The 18,322-nt window shown below is 33.9% G+C and overlaps 2 protein-coding genes across 2 annotated transcripts; both read right to left on the bottom strand.

Moving 5' to 3' along the window:
* Positions 1-2,152: 2,152 nt before the first annotated feature.
* LOC111607965 (prothymosin alpha-B-like) lies at positions 2,153-7,762 on the bottom strand. Its single transcript, XM_023330122.1, has 7 exons — positions 7,746-7,762; positions 7,313-7,333; positions 6,473-6,514; positions 5,185-5,577; positions 4,201-4,245; positions 4,002-4,051; positions 2,153-2,562 (listed from the first exon to the last, which is right to left on the bottom strand). Exons 3-6 carry the CDS (start codon positions 6,483-6,485, stop codon positions 4,026-4,028), a joined length of 477 nt encoding a protein of 158 aa, XP_023185890.1. The 5' UTR covers positions 6,486-6,514; positions 7,313-7,333; positions 7,746-7,762; the 3' UTR covers positions 2,153-2,562; positions 4,002-4,025.
* Positions 7,763-10,027: 2,265 nt separating this feature from the next.
* LOC111607964 (clumping factor A-like) lies at positions 10,028-15,206 on the bottom strand. The gene is made up of 15 exons (XM_023330121.1): positions 15,196-15,206; positions 14,236-14,294; positions 13,341-13,358; positions 13,095-13,127; positions 12,974-13,009; positions 12,775-12,801; positions 12,631-12,672; positions 11,845-11,877; positions 11,493-11,537; positions 11,253-11,285; positions 11,123-11,164; positions 10,975-11,025; positions 10,384-10,404; positions 10,130-10,156; positions 10,028-10,050 (listed from the first exon to the last, which is right to left on the bottom strand). Exons 1-15 carry the CDS (start codon positions 15,204-15,206, stop codon positions 10,028-10,030), a joined length of 501 nt encoding a protein of 166 aa, XP_023185889.1.
* Between the last annotated feature and the right edge of the window lie 3,116 nt (positions 15,207-18,322).

Consider the following 18,322-nt stretch of genomic DNA (forward strand, 5'->3'; position numbering starts at 1 on the left):
AACAGAGAAGCAGCATTCAGCTTCTATGCGCCACAAATCTGGAACAAACTTCCAGAAAATTGTGAAACAGTCGAAACACTGAGTTCCTTTAAATCCACACTGCAAAAACACATAATATTAACAAGTATTTTTGGTCCAGTTTGCAGTGTAAATGTCTTACTACACTTGAAATAGGAGAAAACTAACTTACAAATTACTTTTATGTAATATATAGGACTTTATTTTAAGTTAATAATTCCTTAATTTTGTTGAAATACTAATTATATTGACAGATTATATTCTGAAAAACATACAGTGGATATAAAAAGTCTACACACCCCTGTTCAAATGTGATGTAAAAAAAATGACATCAAGACAAACATTTTTTCTAACTTTTTTCCACCTTTAATCTGACCTGTAACCTCTACAATGCAATTGAAAAAAAACAGAAATCTTTCAGGGAGGAAAGTATAAATAAAAAACTTACAATAACCTGGTTGCATAGATATGCACACCCTTAACCTCATACTTTGTTGCAGCACCTTTGGCTTTTATTACAGCACTCAGTCTTTTTGGGTGGGAGTCCATCAGCGTGGCGCATCTTGCTTGATGTGGGAATATTTGCCCACTCTTCTTGCCAAACCACTCTGATAGAAATCCGATAGATCCAATAGGGCATCTCCTGCGCACAGCCCTCTTCAGATCATCACCCACAGACGTTCATGGGATTCAGGTCTGGACTCTGGCTGGGCCGTTCCCAAGCCTTAATCTTATTCCAGGGAAGCCATTCTTTTGTTGATGTAGATGTGTGATTTGGGTCATCGTCATGCTGAACATGAAGTTCCTCTTTCTAACAGGAGGCCGAAGGTTTTGTGCCAACACTGACTGATATTTGGAACTGTTCATAATTGCGTCCACCCTCACTAAGGCCCCCAGTTCCAGCTGAAGAAAAACATGGTTTATCTAAAGAATTGGAAATTCTTTTGTAGCCTTCACCTGACTGATATCTTTGAATAATGAGATCCCTCTGATGCTGCGGTAGCTCTTTGCGGACCATGGCTTGTGCTGGATGTGGCTACAAAAATGTCAGGACAAGCCCACTAGAACAGCAGAACTTTATCAGAGGCATTTAATTGGTGACAGGTGTGTGCTGACTCCGATTTGACACGAGTTTGAATGTAATTGGTTAAATCTGAACACAGCTACATCCCCACACACTTACACTTATGCAACCACATTTTCTCAGTTGTTTATTTTTACTTCACCTCCCTAAAGTATTTCTGTTTGTTTTCCAATTGCATTGTACAGGTTATAGGTCACATTAGAGGTGGAAAAAAGTTGGGAAAATGTTTGTCTTGCTGTCATTGTTTTTTTACATATCAAAACCCTGACATTTTGAACACGGGTGTGCAGACTTTTTACATCCACTGTATATATAAATGCTCAAATTTGAGAAAATATGACCAAATGTTAATTAACATTATGAGATTATAAATACAACCACATGAGCAGTGATTTTATGTACAGAAGTACAGCAGTGACTTGATATGCAATTAAAAATCTACATTGTAGTTACATTTTGTACTTTGTGAGAATGGATCTGTCATAAATCAAAACAAAGTACCTCTTTTATTTTTACAGCAATCAGTCCAAAACACTACTGACTGGCTGAACGCGTCACAGTTTTGGTTATTTTTAGACATTTGAATGAATAAAGTGCCGTATTAGATGATTTGGGTTTTCTCCGGATATTAGCCGACCCTCGATGCTCAGTAAAGTTTACTCACCTTCTCTGGATGTCCTGAAAAGCTTCTTTTCACTGTTTTATCACCTTTTGGAATCCAATAATATCCAATGAAAGCTGCTTCCGCCTATCAAAATGGCGACTTGGATGCAGAAAGTGATGCTGTGTTGCATCTCTCAGAAGAATCTACGCTCTTTAAAATCACATTTTGCATGTTATCCAATGCAAAAGTAACAAGTGAAAATAAACCCAAAACAGAAATGATCTTCTCCTCTGTCTTGGTATTTCTATTCTGAAAATTGATATCGTTATATATCGTCGATACATAAAATAAGTAAGTGAACAAAGACAAATTACTTGAAATTAAGTTATGTTCACAAAATGATTAAGAAAAACAGACTTTTTATTCTCGGAAAAAAATTCAGGCAGTTTCTGACAGTTCACACTTTATTAGCCAATTTCTGTGTACAGTGAAGAACTTGACATTCATCAATTTCTTGTAAAAATAATCATTAATGTTTGTAAAGTAAACGGTAAAGTGGACTGTATGTACACATTAATGTGTGAAATCAGACCCACAGAGCAGATCTAAGATCAGCAGCTGGGATAATATTTTCTGCAGACAGGCGAGAAAATGAGCTAAAATTAAAAGAGACCCCAGAGAAGAACAAGGAGGAGAAAGAGTGGAAAGAAGATATTTTCTAATATCTCTTTATGAAAAACAAAAGCAGCCTCAAATCAAAAAGACACAAAACAAAGAGACAGTTGAGTTTAGTTGCAGGTTAGTTTGTTGTTGTCATGGCAGCAGTAAATCACCATGGAGACACCGGAGCGCCGTTCTGTCAGGAAACAACACCAGAACGTTCATTTACCCAAATATGTTAGCAGGACGGAAAAAAGCTTCGACTTTTTAGAAACTTTTTAATTCTTTTTGAAAATAATAAAAGCCGGTTTTTAAATGATTGTGCAGCAAACTGTGGTAAAGCAGAAGTTATGTTGTAGCATATTTTAGCAACATAAAATATTGCAAACCTGTTCATAAATCTTGAAGTTCAGATAATAAACTCCTTTATACCTCGCCTAAAAAATCCATTAAGGATTAGGTAATAAGGTTATAACAGGAAATAATATTAGCTACCATAACTATGCAGATGACACACAGCTCTACATTACGATGTCACCAGGTGACCTTTGACCCCATCCAATCACTGAACAGATGCTTAGAACAGATAAATGTGTGGATGTGCCAAAACTTTCTCCAGCTGAACAGAAACAAAACTGAAGTTATTATTTTTGGACCTAAAGAGGAACGATCTAGAGTTATAGATCTAGAGCTATAGATTTAGAGTCAATGCACAGCTTCAGTTATTACAACTGAAAACCAGCGATCAGGCCCGAAACCTGGGAGTAGTGATGGACTCTGACCTGAACCTCCAGAGCCACATAAAGACAGTTACAAAGTCGGCCTTCTATCACCTGAAGAACATTTCCAGGATTAAAGGACTAATGTCTCAGCCAGATCTAGAGAAACTCATCCATGCGTTCATCTTCAGTCGTATTGATTATTACAACAGCGTTAAACAGCTGCAGCTGATCCAGAATGCTGCTGCTCACGTTCTCACTAAAACCAGGAAGATAGAGCACATAACACCAGTTTTAAAGTCCCTCCACTGGCTCCCTGTAGCTCAAAGAATAGACTTTAAAATACTGTTGTTAGTTTATAAATCACTGAACGGCTTAGCACCACAATACATTAAAGATCTGCTTTTATTGTATCAACCTTCCAGACCTCTCAGGTCTTCTTGTTCTGGTCTGCTGTGCATCCCCAGAACCAGAACCAAACGAGGAGAAGCAGCTTTCAGCATCTATGCACCACAAATTTGGAACAAACTTCCAGAAAACTGTAAAGGAGCTGAAACACTGACTTCTTTTAAATCTCGACTAAAAACCCACCTGTTTAGAATTGTATTTGAAATGTAATCAATTACAAATTTATTGATGGAACTTTATTTAATGTCGTGTTTTGATTATTGATTCTATGTTGCTTTGTGATTCTGTGTTTGTAATGATGTAAAGCACTTTGAAATGCCTTGCTGCTGAAATGTGCTATACAAATAAAATTTGATCGATTGATTAAAATCCATTGAAGTTTCCTTTTGCAACTGAAAAATAATGTAAGAATTTTTTTTGTACGTTTCTGATATTTTATTTCCTCTTAAATTCAAACTCGTTTCATAAACAAATGAAAATGTTGTTATTTTTATATTCTCAGTAATACCTGGCATCAGAGAGCTTCCATGGTTCAGAGACTGGGCGTCTGGTTCCCAGCTATTAGAGAAAAGCAGAAGTTTACTTTAGTTAGCATGAAAAATATAATAAAAATGTTTATCTTTATAATATTACAGCATTTCAGAACAAACTAGGAATTAAATTTTCTGTACCAAGTCAGATATTGAGTCTAAAACAAATAAATCTACCTGCGGGAGTGGAGTCATCAAGTAGGTCCATGTCAGAAGTTTGTGCTGCAACGGGATAGAACTTGAGATGTCACATTTGGACTGTTTAGCTTTTAATTAATTCTGCCTTTAAATGGTTTATTTTGAAAGCTTGTCTATAATACATATATATATTTATTTAATTCATTCTCTTCCAGTAAAAATAACACAATTATTACAAACTGCTGCATTGAAATTTAACTTTAAAATCACGGTAAAGTTTGTTAAAGAAAATCTGGAAGTCAGTGTATTTCCTCCAGCAGATTAATCTTGTATATATTTTTATATAACTGCGTTTATGTGAATATGAATATTACTGTTCTGTTCACCTTAACGTTGCCTTGTTTTACGTTTTGCAAATATATTTAATATTATTGTTAAGCTGTCACAGTCAATAATAAAAACAATAACACTTTTTCACTCATTTAAAATGATAAAAAGATGAATTCTGGAAATGAGTCGTGTTAATATCTATTGTCAGTTATTTTTAATGCGTCACAAGAATAAGATTAAATAAAATATTTTGAGGAATGATGAAGGTTCATCTTCAAATCTTTTTATTCTCTTTCAGGTTTTAGATGATCGATTGATCAAAGATGCTTAAAGTTTAGAAAGTTGCTTCATGGTTTTATTTGTTCACTAAAGTTCTCTAAGCTGCCTTAAAACTCGAAATTTAATCGCACACAAGTGGGCACTATTTATTAATTAAACTTAAGAAAACTGCTTTTAGAAGTTACACAGAATATTTTAAAAAATAAACATTAAAATATGATTATTACAGATGGATGCTTTACCAAAAATATTAAGAAAAATAAAAATCACAGAATTCTTTGAGAGTTACTGCAGCTTTGAGTTGCTCTGTCGTCTAAAATTATTCAAAATTATGATAAAATTTAGGATTGTAAGACGTGAGAAGGTTCTCTGTCCTGAAATCTGAACTTTGACCTGTCAGCCATCGCCGTTTACCTTCAGTGGAGTCGGGCGTGTTTGGAGCCAGGTCGTCCGGCTCCTTAGTCTGTGAGTCGTCTGCAAGCGTCTCTTCTTCGCCCAGCTTGTCTGGCTCGTCTTCGTCTTTCTCCGCCTTGCTGTCGGTTTGGTTCGTATCAGTTTCTTCATCGCTCGGAACTTCGCTGTCGGTTTGATCTTCATCCTTGCCGTCGCTTTCTGAGGTCGCACCCTCGTCTCCATCCGTCTCCTCCTCTGTCGCCTCTTTCTCGTCGCCGTCGTCATTCAGTGGATCTTCCTCATTTGATGCGACATCTGTAGCCTCCTCCTCATCTTCATGAGTTAAGCTGTCAGTGCCCAGATCTTTGTCAGTGACTTCATCTGATTCCTTCTTGTCGTCGTCAACTGGAGTGTCTGTGGATTTAGCATAAACGAACGGTAGTTATTTAAGGCTTTCAACAATCTGGCTTCTTTAGATGTTAAAATATCTTTATAGAATAAAACACAAAATCATGGTAATTATCCAAATCAGTGGATTTAAATAGACATTTTGAGCTTTATATCATGTTATAATGTTATTTCAGTTGAGTTTCTGCCTCAGCTCCTTCAAACTAGCGGCAGCAGCAATTAGCAAACAGCTGGTGGAAATACTGAGCTCATCATACTAACTACTTCTCAGTCCAACACTCCTAAGAGCGGCTGGAAACTGGATAAAAGTGAGGCCTTGCTGTGATGACATCCTGAAGGCACAAAGTCAGAAAGATTAGGTGCTTCTTAAAGAGACAGAGGCCCAATTTTAAGGTGTCAAAATGTATTTTAAGTTATGTTTAATATTTACAGTATTTTTATCATAACTGAAGTTAATGTAGTTGCTCAATTGTTCTATAAAATGGTACTATGTACCTAGAAAATATTAAATCACCTATTTACACTGCAAAAAACACCAAAACTCACCAACTATTTTTAGCGCAAATATATTATTCCACTTGAAATAAGACATTAACTTAACTTATCAGAAAGTTAATAGAAATTTGTTTTAAGTCAATAATCCCTTAATATCGATTTTAAAAAGTACTAGTTCCACTGGCAGATGAATGTATTTATAACAAGACAATTTCTCCATGTTTTAGTGAAATAATCTGCCTGTGGAACTACTGTATTTTTTAAAGTTTTTTTTATCAATATCAAACAAGTTTCTTAAAACAAGTTTCTATATCTCTCTGATAAGTTACTATTGAGTTAGTGCACTTGAATTAAGACAAAACTAAGTTAATTAATATCCAGTTAATTCATAAAATGGGATATTTACCACCGTCAGTCATTTCAGCGTCGTCACTCAGTTCCTCCTCATCTGGAGAGAAAAAACAGGTGGATTAAATTTAACGCAACACTTACAGTTTAAACGTTTAAAAGTAGGAAAAGATTCAAATGTTCCAGCTTACATTTGTAATTTGCATTAAGAACTTTAAAAACCAATTAAAATTATGACTTATGTCATGTCTAATAATAATAAATGATAGGTTTTTAATTTTGATTAGAAAGGAAAATTATATAATGTAGAAGTAATTTTAGAAATAGAGAAGTTTTTAGATAATAATTGAAAAATAAACACATTTCTATCCAGTTGATGACTTTTGAGTGGATCAGTCCGAAACCCGAGGAAAAGAATCACTGAAGTAAATAAATGAATAAAAATAAAATAATAAAAATAATTCTGACTTTAATCTCAGAATTCAGACTTGAGTTAAAGTCAGATTTTTAATTTTTTCCCAATAGATCTAATCCTGTTAATGTGAATAATGATGAAAGATTATTCTCTTCAGCTTTATGAAATTACTACGGTAAAGTTGTGGAATATGATAATATTAATTAGTCGCCACCTGGAATTAAACTAAGCAAATAGATACAAGAATCTGATTGGTTAATCACTGCATTGGCGATTAAATCCTGGCTTGTAGCAAATAATTTGATTTATTGAGTATCTTCTGATTACATCCTGTTATTGTGGAACGTGTCAGTTTGTTTAGAAATGGTCAAATTATTGGCATCAAATGAGAAACGACTAAGATTACGTTGAAAACCGTCCAGCTTGTCTGGTGTTTTAACATCTCTGTGGAGGAATTTATTTGACATTAGCACAGACTCTTACCTTTAGAATCAGTCGTTTCATCTGGAAAAAAATACATATTTATTTGTTATTAAATCCTTGATTTTGCAGGAAAACCTGTTAAACTTTTGTCTGCCTCTCATCTCTCTTCTAATCTGGAAGGATTCCTTCTAATCCTTTCAGATTAGAATGCAAGAGAAGGAGAAAGGAGGAAGAAAAGCTCAACTTAATGAGAAAACAAAAGATTTACCGTCAAACCGGCTATTTATGAAGACAAACGAGTTGAACAAGGATGAGACCACAGATTATTTATCTTACGTTTATGTTAGATCACAATAGTAGAAGTAAAAACTATCATTTCTTTTATATTCACAATATACTTAGAAAGTCTAGAAATATGCACATAGAGCAGAATATTTAAAGAAAACATGGGAGTTATGGCTGCTTTTTATTAAACAGAATAATGAATATTTACCAGAGGTGGGATCAGTTTCAGGGCTGAATCATTGGTTACGTCTGCAGGAACAAAAACATTAATTTAATGCAGCTGTTTGCATTTTCTAACCATGAGGAGCTAAAAATCGTGGACCAAAAATAAAAGAAATGGATTCGATTTAAAAGTTTTCACAGCAACATTCCTGCTGTGTATGTCAGTTTGTTGGAAATTATTAAGAAAATAAAATAATTTTACTTTTAATTATTAATTGACTAAAATTTTGTTACCTTCAAATTCTTCAAAGCTGCCAGTTTCTGTGGAATTAAATATAAATATGTTAATAATTATGTTTTTTACCCTAATTTCTGACTACTTGGTTGTTTAGTTGACAATTTTTACAGAAAATAAAACACCTTACATAAAATCAAGAAACGTGAGGCCAACTCTGACTGTCTTAGAAAAAGTGTCTTCCGTCAGAGGCTTCTTCAAATGTGCTGCAATAGGGACTGCTACAGGAAATCTTTCTGAAGCTATCACTTTTTACAAAAACTCATTGAAAAATTGTGAATTAATATTCGAACAGCAACATTTAATTTCCCTTTGCAATAAATATTTTTTTAATTAATTGAATTTGCAAAACTTGCATTAGTTTTGAGTTCTATGTTTCTAACATCTTAAAGCTGAGCCACATATAATCAGTTTAAGTGGTTTGGACACATTTATTCAGAGCTCTGATTTATTGCCCCTCTCTGGTAAAAAAAACCAAAAAAAAAACCCTGTAAACTTAAAATAAATCTCTTATTACAGTAGTTTTATCCCCAAAAGTTTCTAATTTCAACATATTTTATTACAAAAGCATCAGTTTCCCAATGAATTAACCACCAATAATTCTAAAGTTGACCAGTTTCTATGAAATTAAAATGACTAATCCATGATTTTCTGCTTATGAGTGGAAAGTATTTATATTTATAAACAGAAATAAATATATCTTCTCTTCAAAATGAAAAGAATAAAATAAACAAGCAAACAGTCTTCGATAGACAAAGTTGGACGAGGAACACTATTTATCTTGTCACTACGTACAGGATGGGTGAAGTTAAAAAATATAAAAAGCTTCCTGTTGAAAATCCCCATCTTGATAAATCTAAACAAACTAATCTAAATTTAAAAAAATCTCACCTTCAGGTTTTTCCTCAGACTTGTTGTCTTTGTCTTCAGAAGCAGCTAAAAGAAAGAAAACAAGATTTAAGTTGCAAAAGAACAATATTAAAAACAAGAAGTACGAATTAAGTAACTGCGACTATAATCTTTACTTTGAGATTCGTCCTCTGATGTTTCGTCACTTTTGGGTTCAGAAGTAGCTTTAAGAAAAAAAAAAAATTAAAATAAGTAAAAATACAACATAAATCAGTATCAAAGAATTAATTTGAATTGTAATCTTACTTTCTGAGCTTTCCTCTGACGTGTTGCTGTCGAGCTCTTCAAACAGAAAAAATAATTATTAAAAATTACATTTCAGAAAAAATAAAGTTTGTGGATGTGACAATAATCAGAACATTAATCTTAAATATCGAATGGCTTCAATGAAATAAAAGTGAATCTGACCTGCAGCCACATCATCAGAGCCTTCATCGGTAACACCTTCAAAATAAAAGCATGGAGAGTCAAAATAATAATAATATAAAGACAATGTAAAGCTAAGCCTGTCTGAATAAGCAATCAATGAAATAGTCATATTATAAATTAAAATAAACTCAATAATTCCTTTTTTTGAAGGACGGTTTTATTTGCTGAGACTTCATAATTAATTTTATTTGTTGTTTCTGTTTTTTTGTTTATTTTTTTTAAATATTTAAAATGTCTTCCAGCTCCAGTGTTAAATGTTCATTGAAATTCAAAGTTTAGACAATTTTGAATTATGCTGTTATCGTTATACTACTTGAAAATGGTCTCAAAACGACAATATTATCGTTTATCGCAATAATTTCTTGGACTATTTATCATCTCTTAAAAACTTTTATTGTGACAGGTCCACATAAAACTGTTTAAATTAAATAAATCTCACCTTCAGATTTCTCCTCAGAAATATCAGGGTTATCACCAACAACTTGAAAAATAAAAAGTAAAACAAACAAACAAACAGTAAAGACTAGATAAAACAATTTGAAGTAGAAATACTCAAAATGTTCAAATAATTTCCTTTTTTATTTTGTATTTTGTTTTCATTAATAAACCACTTATCTCTGAACAGCAACTGAAGCACAGTTGAAGACATAAATATATAAATCTTTACATTCGTACCCTCAGAGTCTTCCTTCAGTTCACCCGTCCTCATCTGAAGCAGCTAAAAGAGGAAAATAAAACATTTAACTTGGTGGATTTTAACAGCATTAAGTAATAAAATATATGAACATTAAACTGACGTGGTTCCTCAGATGATTCTAAAACACCTAAAACACAAACAGAGAACAGAATTAAACTTATAATAAAGATATTTTATCAAAGACTTTGCACACAGGTAAATACAGGAACATGAAGATTATATTATTGGATTATATGATTATAAGTTCTCTATTTAGGTATAGAGAACTTATAATCTTATACGTTCTGTATTTGCAGTTATGTCTTTGTTTTTATATCATCATGACTCTGTTGAATAAAATCAATAAATACTCACTTTTACTGGACGTGTCGTCATCTGTGAAATCAAAACACAAATTTTATTACATTTTCTTTATGTTGAAGCCAAAGGCAGTAATACTGATATTAATAGTTGATGGATTTATTTAACTATATAACAATTATTTTATATAAAAGTCCAAAACAAGAGTAAAGTAGGTCACCTATAATGTTAACTAATTACAATTTGGGAAGGTTTCAAGTAATTTATAGACTTAAAAAATAAAATATACACTTTATGTAAATATATATTTAGGAGTTGGTCGGCCTTCCAATTTCTAAAAATCCTCCTTTTAATTATTAATATGTTCTAGTTTACACTAATAAAATTATTTTTCTGTAATGGATTGGGCACCAAAACTGTCTCCAGCCCAGGGGCCCAAATCCTTATGAATCCGGCCCTGGTTGGAAGTATGTTAAAAACGTTTTGCATGACATGTTACACATTTACAACATTTTTAGGCTGTAAAACCACATTGATGGTGGAGGGATCTTTGAACACATCCAGAGGAGTTAATTAAACATGAACATGGCTGAATGTGACGATTCTCTGTTTTACGTATCTGCTGTTGTTTGTCTTCAGCCTCACCTTCAGAGCTGTTCATCGTGAAAGATGTCCCTCCAGTCTCCACTGAACTGGCTGATAAACACGGAAAATAAGGAATTTAAGCATCTAAGCAGTTTTGTAATAAAAAACCCCAAAAAGTGTAAGAATTGGTGATGAACTGAAGACTCACGCTGAAAAGGTGAATCTCTTTTCTCATCTGATTCAGCAGAATCTGAAAAATGAATCAGGTCCAAACATGGACAGGTGAGGTTTCAGGGAAACACACAGCTACAGATTCAGACAGGTGAAATAAATATTACCTTCAGTTTTCTCAGAAGTGTCTTTGCTTTCATCTACAATTAATAATGAGTCACATCATGTCAGATTTCACTGATAATGCTATTAGGTGAAATATTTCTGAACTGGAAAGATGATCAATGCTTTTTTTAGTTTTATTTGCCTTTAAGGCAAAATTTGTGCCAGACTTACATCTATAAAATAAGACATAGAAAGCAGAAAAAGGAACAATGTCTGATAAAGACATGGATTAAATGGATTACCACTTTCAGCCACAGAAGAATCTGCATCACTTTCTTCTTTCTCCACTGGAAGACAAAATATTAAAACATTTTGTGATTTATCCACATATGCACAAGGAGACAACATGCTAACTCCATGCTAATTCTATGCTAACTCCATGCTAACTCTATGCTAATTCTATGCTAACTCTATGCTAACTCCATGCTAACTCCAGGAAGGTCTTGGGATTCCTTCTTGCTGCGAGGCAACAGTGCTACCAAGTATGCCACATCATATTGTATTAAAATAGAAAACAAAGATATGATAATAAACATTCTTCTTCTATTAACTAAAACAAAAACATTTCCTTTACACTTAAAGAAAAACACTGACCTGAAACCTCAGAGGTTTCAGCAGATTCTGGAGCTTTTCAGAGACAAACAAGAAGAAAAACATCAGAAATAATATAAATCTTTACAACTGTATCAGGCCTCTGAACATGGAAACTATTTATAAGAGTAACTATAACAATGGCTAAATACTTGTGTAAAAATATGGAGGAATGTGATGTGTTTAAAAAGAAAAAGTTGGTTGATATAAGTATAGCGCCACCTCACATTTTTTAAAGGCATTACTACTTTTAAAGTCACAATGTCCAGTGGTGACCAAAAAAAAAAACTCTCTGCAAGAGATTAAACATGCTTACTGTGTAATTAGGTTTGTTTTATAATTTTCATTACTTTGTACTTTTGGCTTTGTTGAAATCTTTTACTGCTTGTAAAATATACAAAACAAAAAAGCTATATCTGCAAATAATCTGAGTTCTAATCCAAATTCTTAAAAAAATATGAATAAACATTACAGTTAATATTACATATTCATACTTATGAATTATTGTTTTAGCAGATTCTGGTTGGATATCTGTTTTACATTTCTGTTTTACATATTCCTTTTATGGCTGTCTGATAGTGAAACTTTCTTATCTCCATTTCATGCCAAGTTTAAATATTATGTTATGTTTCATTAAAATAAAAGGCAGGAAATGTAAAATTGGAAAACTGAAGGCTGCAAATCTTTCACCTCCATATTAAAGTACATTGATTTCCTTTATTTTTAAGCAATTACACAACTGGAAAAAGATTAAAAACAACAAATTGACATATAAAATGTTTATATTACCTTCAGTCATGGAAGCATCTGAGTCAGCTTCATCTGAGTCGACTAGAAGACAAAACAGATTATTGGTTATTAAACCTTATAACTCATCAATATAGTAACGTATAAATATATCCTGATGCCTCAGAGTTTTACTCTGATGCTGACCTGGGATCTCAGTTGTCTCGTCAGAGTCTGAATGAGTTAAAAGATACAAATAAATATTATTTAGCGCAGTAATTATGAGTTATGTAATTTGTCTCTCAGGTTACAACACAATCAAACAAAGCAAACAAAAATGTGTGCAGTGTGTCCAAGGTGTGTCTCTATATTTGAATAAAGTAGGAGCTGTCCGTGTCTTTGTTACCTGGCTGTGAGGTCATAGGTTTATCTGTAGCTTCCTCTAAAAATAAAACAAAACAAAAAACATTATTAAAAACCCTTCAGCGGTTTCAGGATTACTGTTGACAGATTAGTTTAGCTGTTACCATTCAGGTGTTTCACCAGAGCTGCGAGTCTCTCTGTAACAAAAAGGAAAAAAGAATAAAAAGTAGCTATAAGAGAAATCTGATGAAGTTCAGAACTGAGTGACCGCCGCAGCCTGAAGGGGGCAGCAGCTGCTAGAACAGGAAATGTTCTCTTCTCTGAAGATGTTAATGGCTTCCAAAGGTTGGACTTTAAAAAAAAACAAAAAAACACAGCCATATATCACAGTTGTAAACATTGATATTTACCATCTTCTGGAGCACTTGCTGTAAAACAAAGAAAAATAAGATTAGTGAAACTTCTTGATCAAAACCATGTGTAAAAATGCCACAACTTCAAGGCAAAGGCCTTTAAATAAATATAACTCTCTCTTGCAGCAATAGAAGATCACAATAAAATTCTTAAAATACCCAAATGTCAATATCAGTGCATTTATTTAGTGGGAACAAGTTTTCTAAACTAAAATATCCAACATCTCAAATTATTTAAAATAAATACAACTGAAGCAGTTTGTAATTATTATTTACTTGATAAATTTATCAAGTATGGACTTTTAAATATTTATTCAAGGCTTTCTGTTCTCTGAAGTTAAAATATAATGGAAACACAAGCTCTTTTCTGTTAGCCACTCTTCAAATTGGGAAAGAGAAGTGCACATGCCATTTAGTGAGCTAATTATGAAAAGCATGGAAAGAAAACAGAAGCCTGTTCCTTTTTAAAAACCATCATAAATGTAAATGTATGGATTCTGAATACATTTTTAAGACAAATAAAGGACTGACTTTAAAGATTGGATTGCTCTTTTTACTTTTTTTTTCTGCTACAAGATTTTACCGGTTTGGTCAAAGTGTGGAGGGAAAAGCTTTAGTTTAAATAATCCAGAAATAATTAATCTGCTGCTGTTTTATGTTCTAACTGTAGAGCAGCGACAACTTAAACTTATAGATTATAAAATTGGCTCAGAAAGGAGAATACAATCAGGGGATTAAACTGTAATAAGCGAAAGAATGTTCAGATTTATGAAAATAACTCTGGAGTTTTGTAAACGTGCATTGTGGTCGATCGTTTCACAGAAAGTTGCAGTAATTTTCCGGATCAACACAATGAACCGAACTGGGTGACGTTGATGATGTGGCGGCTTACTTTGGAGCGGTGCTTGCGAGGGAAACGGCAGCGAGGGCGCAGAGCAGCAGACCACACATCTAAAAAACACAAAAAGAAACATTTCAGCACGTCTCCAATGCAAAGCCCGTTTGAGTTTGACTGCAGCTTGTTTGAATGCTGCTTCCCTTTGCAATCAAGTTGAACAGCAAGAAAAAAAAACTACGGATTTTCAGTCTGTGACTCCATCAAAATTAAAATATGGATTTTTATGAAGCATTTAGAGACCTTCTTAAGAGATAAAGCAACCAAAAATATCAGATTTGTGAGTAATCTGAGTGAAGATGGATGGAAAATGGCTGCTGATGAGTCTCAGGTGTGTTCAGTGGCAGCTGGGGGAAACCACTTCCCAACCTGAAGGGTTAAATGACTTTCTTTGTGTTTCTCTACAGAACGGGGGGAAAAAACCTCACAAAGCGTCTCTTCTTTTCCAACGTATAGAGAACTACGAGCTGCAATAGAAAACCAGCGCAGACGTTCAAAGAGATGCTTTTAGCTTCATGATGGCAATCTGATGATGAGGGCTTCACTCAGGAGCACTGAAGTTACTTTAACGGAGTTAATTTAAACCAAGAAGCTCAAAAATAAAGTAAAACAGGTAAATAAAAGACATAACACCTTTTTTAAGGGTTAGTTTGATAAAAAGATAAACAAGGACAACTTTATGTAGTTTTTTTTCTAAACTCAAGCCATCAGTGAAGTGGATTTCAAACAAATATCATCAAAAACCATTAAAATAAATCAAGATTTAAAGTGACAACTTAAAACGGTTTATGAAGTGTAACTTTAAGCTTTCATAAACAAGCAGGTGGTTAAGCAGTGACGTAAAATGATTTAAATTCGTCGGTTGTTTGTTATAAACCTGACATACAATCTGGCAGTAAAAACAGGCGGACAGCAGGAAAAACAACAAAAAAAAGAAAACATGAGGCGTTTACTCACCGTTTGAACATGTTGCTATTTTCAAGCAGGAACTAAACTCGGACAACGAAGCTTCAGTGAATGTCTGAAGTCAGCCGAAGCAGCGCAGCAGCGTTTTATACTCTGACTCACCTCCTCCTCCTCCTCCTCTTCCTCCTCCAACTTGTCCCTCCTTCCTTCCTTCTGATCACCTGAGTGTTTCTTTTTAATCCACTTTGAATAGTACAAAGATTCAGTTTGATCATTTTACACCAAACTTTCAATCTCATCACTTAAAAGAAAAGATATTTGGAGTTGAGGGATTATTTGGCATTTCTAACGTTTTCAAACTGAATTTGTTTTTAGTTTTGGTTGTCTGTTGTAAACAGATAAACTTGATAGCTTTGAAATTGATAACTGATGTTAAATATGACTGGAGCTTTTCCAAAACTGGTCATGTCGACATTAGAAGCACTAAGTTGAATCTAATAAGTTCAATATTATCGTTATCTCCTGACGCACTCAGAGGTTTTCCAAGGTTTGTTTTTGTCTCCAAACAAACAGCCTGAAAAAACAATGACCTTAGTCAACCCACTCTCATTCCTTCATATCTTTGCTCATAGATAATTTCACCTATGGGAATGTTCCTGATTGTTCAGTCCTGAATATTGGTTTTCACATGTTTTGACTGTTTTCATGATCTTCTTATGTTTATAGGATGTAAATGTATTATAAAAATAAACTGGCACCCAGCAACCGCGCCACACCTCTTCCTCGATCTGATGCGCGGCTTGAACTTTACCAAACTTTTTCCAGCCTTTGCTGAATCCTGAAGACATCAAGTTGAAACTGATGAAAACTGGTGCGCCTAATAAAACGGCTGGTGAGTATGATGGAGTGTTGAGACCATACGAACAAACAAACAAAAAAAAAATAGAGAATAAAGTTGAAATAATATAAGAATAATGTATTTTTTTGACTTTCGTCTTGTAATACCATGATTGAAATCTGGGTGTAGTGATGGACTCTGATCTGAACCTTCAGAATCACATAAAGACAGTTACAAAGTCGGGTTTCTAAACATTTTCATTGTTAAAATCCCAGTCAAATCTAGAGAAACTCATCCATGTGTTTATCTTTAGTCGCATTGATTACTGGAAACAGCTGTTGACTGCTTTCATAGTCTTTTTATGTTTTCAGGATGTAAATGTATTATAAAAATAAACTTGATTGATTGATGTGAATGTCCTGCTCATTCAGCTTCAGTGACTGTGGAGGCAAAAGAAAAATTAACTTATGTTTAAGAAACTATTTTAGGTTATTCAAGCTTTGTTGCATGGTGAATTATTCTGCTACAAAAACACAAAACATCTATAGATTCACGTACAGCGTTTATGAAGAAAAGGTTACGGTCAGTTATAATATTTAAATAGCCTGTGCCAAAAAGTATCGTCTGACTGTTTTCCTAGGTCCTCCAGTGTGAAGTATTGGATCAATACAGTGAAGCCTGTGCATGTTTCAGTATGCGAGGGTTTTTCTGTGAAACGTGACTCCTAATTATTCACAGAAAACTCACCTATTCATAGAGTGAGAACCTGAAATGCTGCTTTATTAGCAAAGAGGAGCGACTTTCATTTTCCTTGTCCCTGATTGGCTGAGCCCTTAAGAGAAGAAATGAAGAAGACTAAAACTTTTTACAATGCATATATTAATGCATATTACAGTATATTTTGTGTTTAAACTGTTATAATAGGCAGATATAAGCGTTTGAGAGGCAATTTCAGGAATTTATGTATTTTACCTATTTGCAGATGGTTGTGGTCCTTAACAGGGGGCCTAATGAAATACGTCTGAGTTTGGTTTTATAAAATGCAGTGTAATGAAAGAATAAAGGGTATATACAAAAAAAAGCAAAGGAACAGTAGTAAAGTATATTTACATGTTTGCAGGAGTTGGTAGAAGTATAAAAGTATTTTTACACCCACCACTGTTACATCAACAGCATCATCCAATAAATAACTGTCCATGTAATTTAGTTATGATATAATTCCTCAGTATTTCCTTTAATCCCGTCTATAGCTGTATTTCTATTGATTGTATATTGGCTCAATTTGACATTTTGAAAATTGATTTCCTTAATGGAAACATCAATTTTGTAATTTGATGTTGTGCATTCAGTCAGTATTTTGCATTCCTTTATTCAACAAGTGATTATTCAAGCTGTTGTCTGTCCATCATCTCAAACCAGTTCATCCATTCATCAGCTGGGTATTTTCATCAGCACAAAAGCTGCTTATTGAATATTTTCTCTCTTCAGCTATTGTGTGTAAGTCATAGGGATGGGCAAGCGTGAGAATTCAAGTACATCAGGTTCTCTGACTCGACTTACATCAACATTTTATGAGATTCAGACTAGGCCACCTAGCACCCAGTAACCCCTCCACCCTCTTTCTCAATCAGTCGCATTGATTACTGGAAAAGTGTCTTTACAGGTTTGCCTAAAAAAATTAATCAGATCCAGAACGCTGCTGCTGGTGTTCTGACTAAAACCAGGAAGATAGAGCACATCACCCAGTTTTAAAGTCCCTACACTGGCTCCTGTAGCTCAGAGAATAGACTTTAAAATACTGTTAGTTTATAAATCACTGAACGGCTCAGCACCACAATACATTAAAGATCAGCTGCTGTCATAGCAACCGTTCAGACCTCTCAGGTCAACTATGGAGAAGCAGCATTCAGCTTCTATGCACCACAAATCTGTAACAAACTTCCAGAAAACTGTAAAACAGCAGAAACACTGATTGAAAACCCAGCTGTTTAGTCTTGGTTTTGAACCATAATTCATGAAACATTGACCAACATTTTAATGCGTCATGATTTTGATGATGGCGCTCGACAAAATGTCATGTTTTGTTACTAGTTTTCACAGTTGTTGACTGTTTCAGTATGAAAGTTATTTCAGTTAGTTCTGTGAAACGTGACTCCTAATTATTCACAGAAAACTCACCTATTCTGAGAACCCGAAATGCTGCTTTATTAGCAAAGAGGAGCGACTTTCATTTTCCTTGTCCCTGATTGGCTGAGACCTAAAGAGAAGAAATGAAGACTAAAACTTTTTACACTGCATATATTAATGCATATTACGGTATATTTGTGTTTAACTGCTATA

This window comes from Xiphophorus maculatus, unplaced genomic scaffold (assembly GCF_002775205.1).
Source record: "Xiphophorus maculatus strain JP 163 A unplaced genomic scaffold, X_maculatus-5.0-male Unplaced_Scaffold_BN000204F, whole genome shotgun sequence".
NCBI lineage: Eukaryota > Metazoa > Chordata > Actinopteri > Cyprinodontiformes > Poeciliidae > Xiphophorus > Xiphophorus maculatus.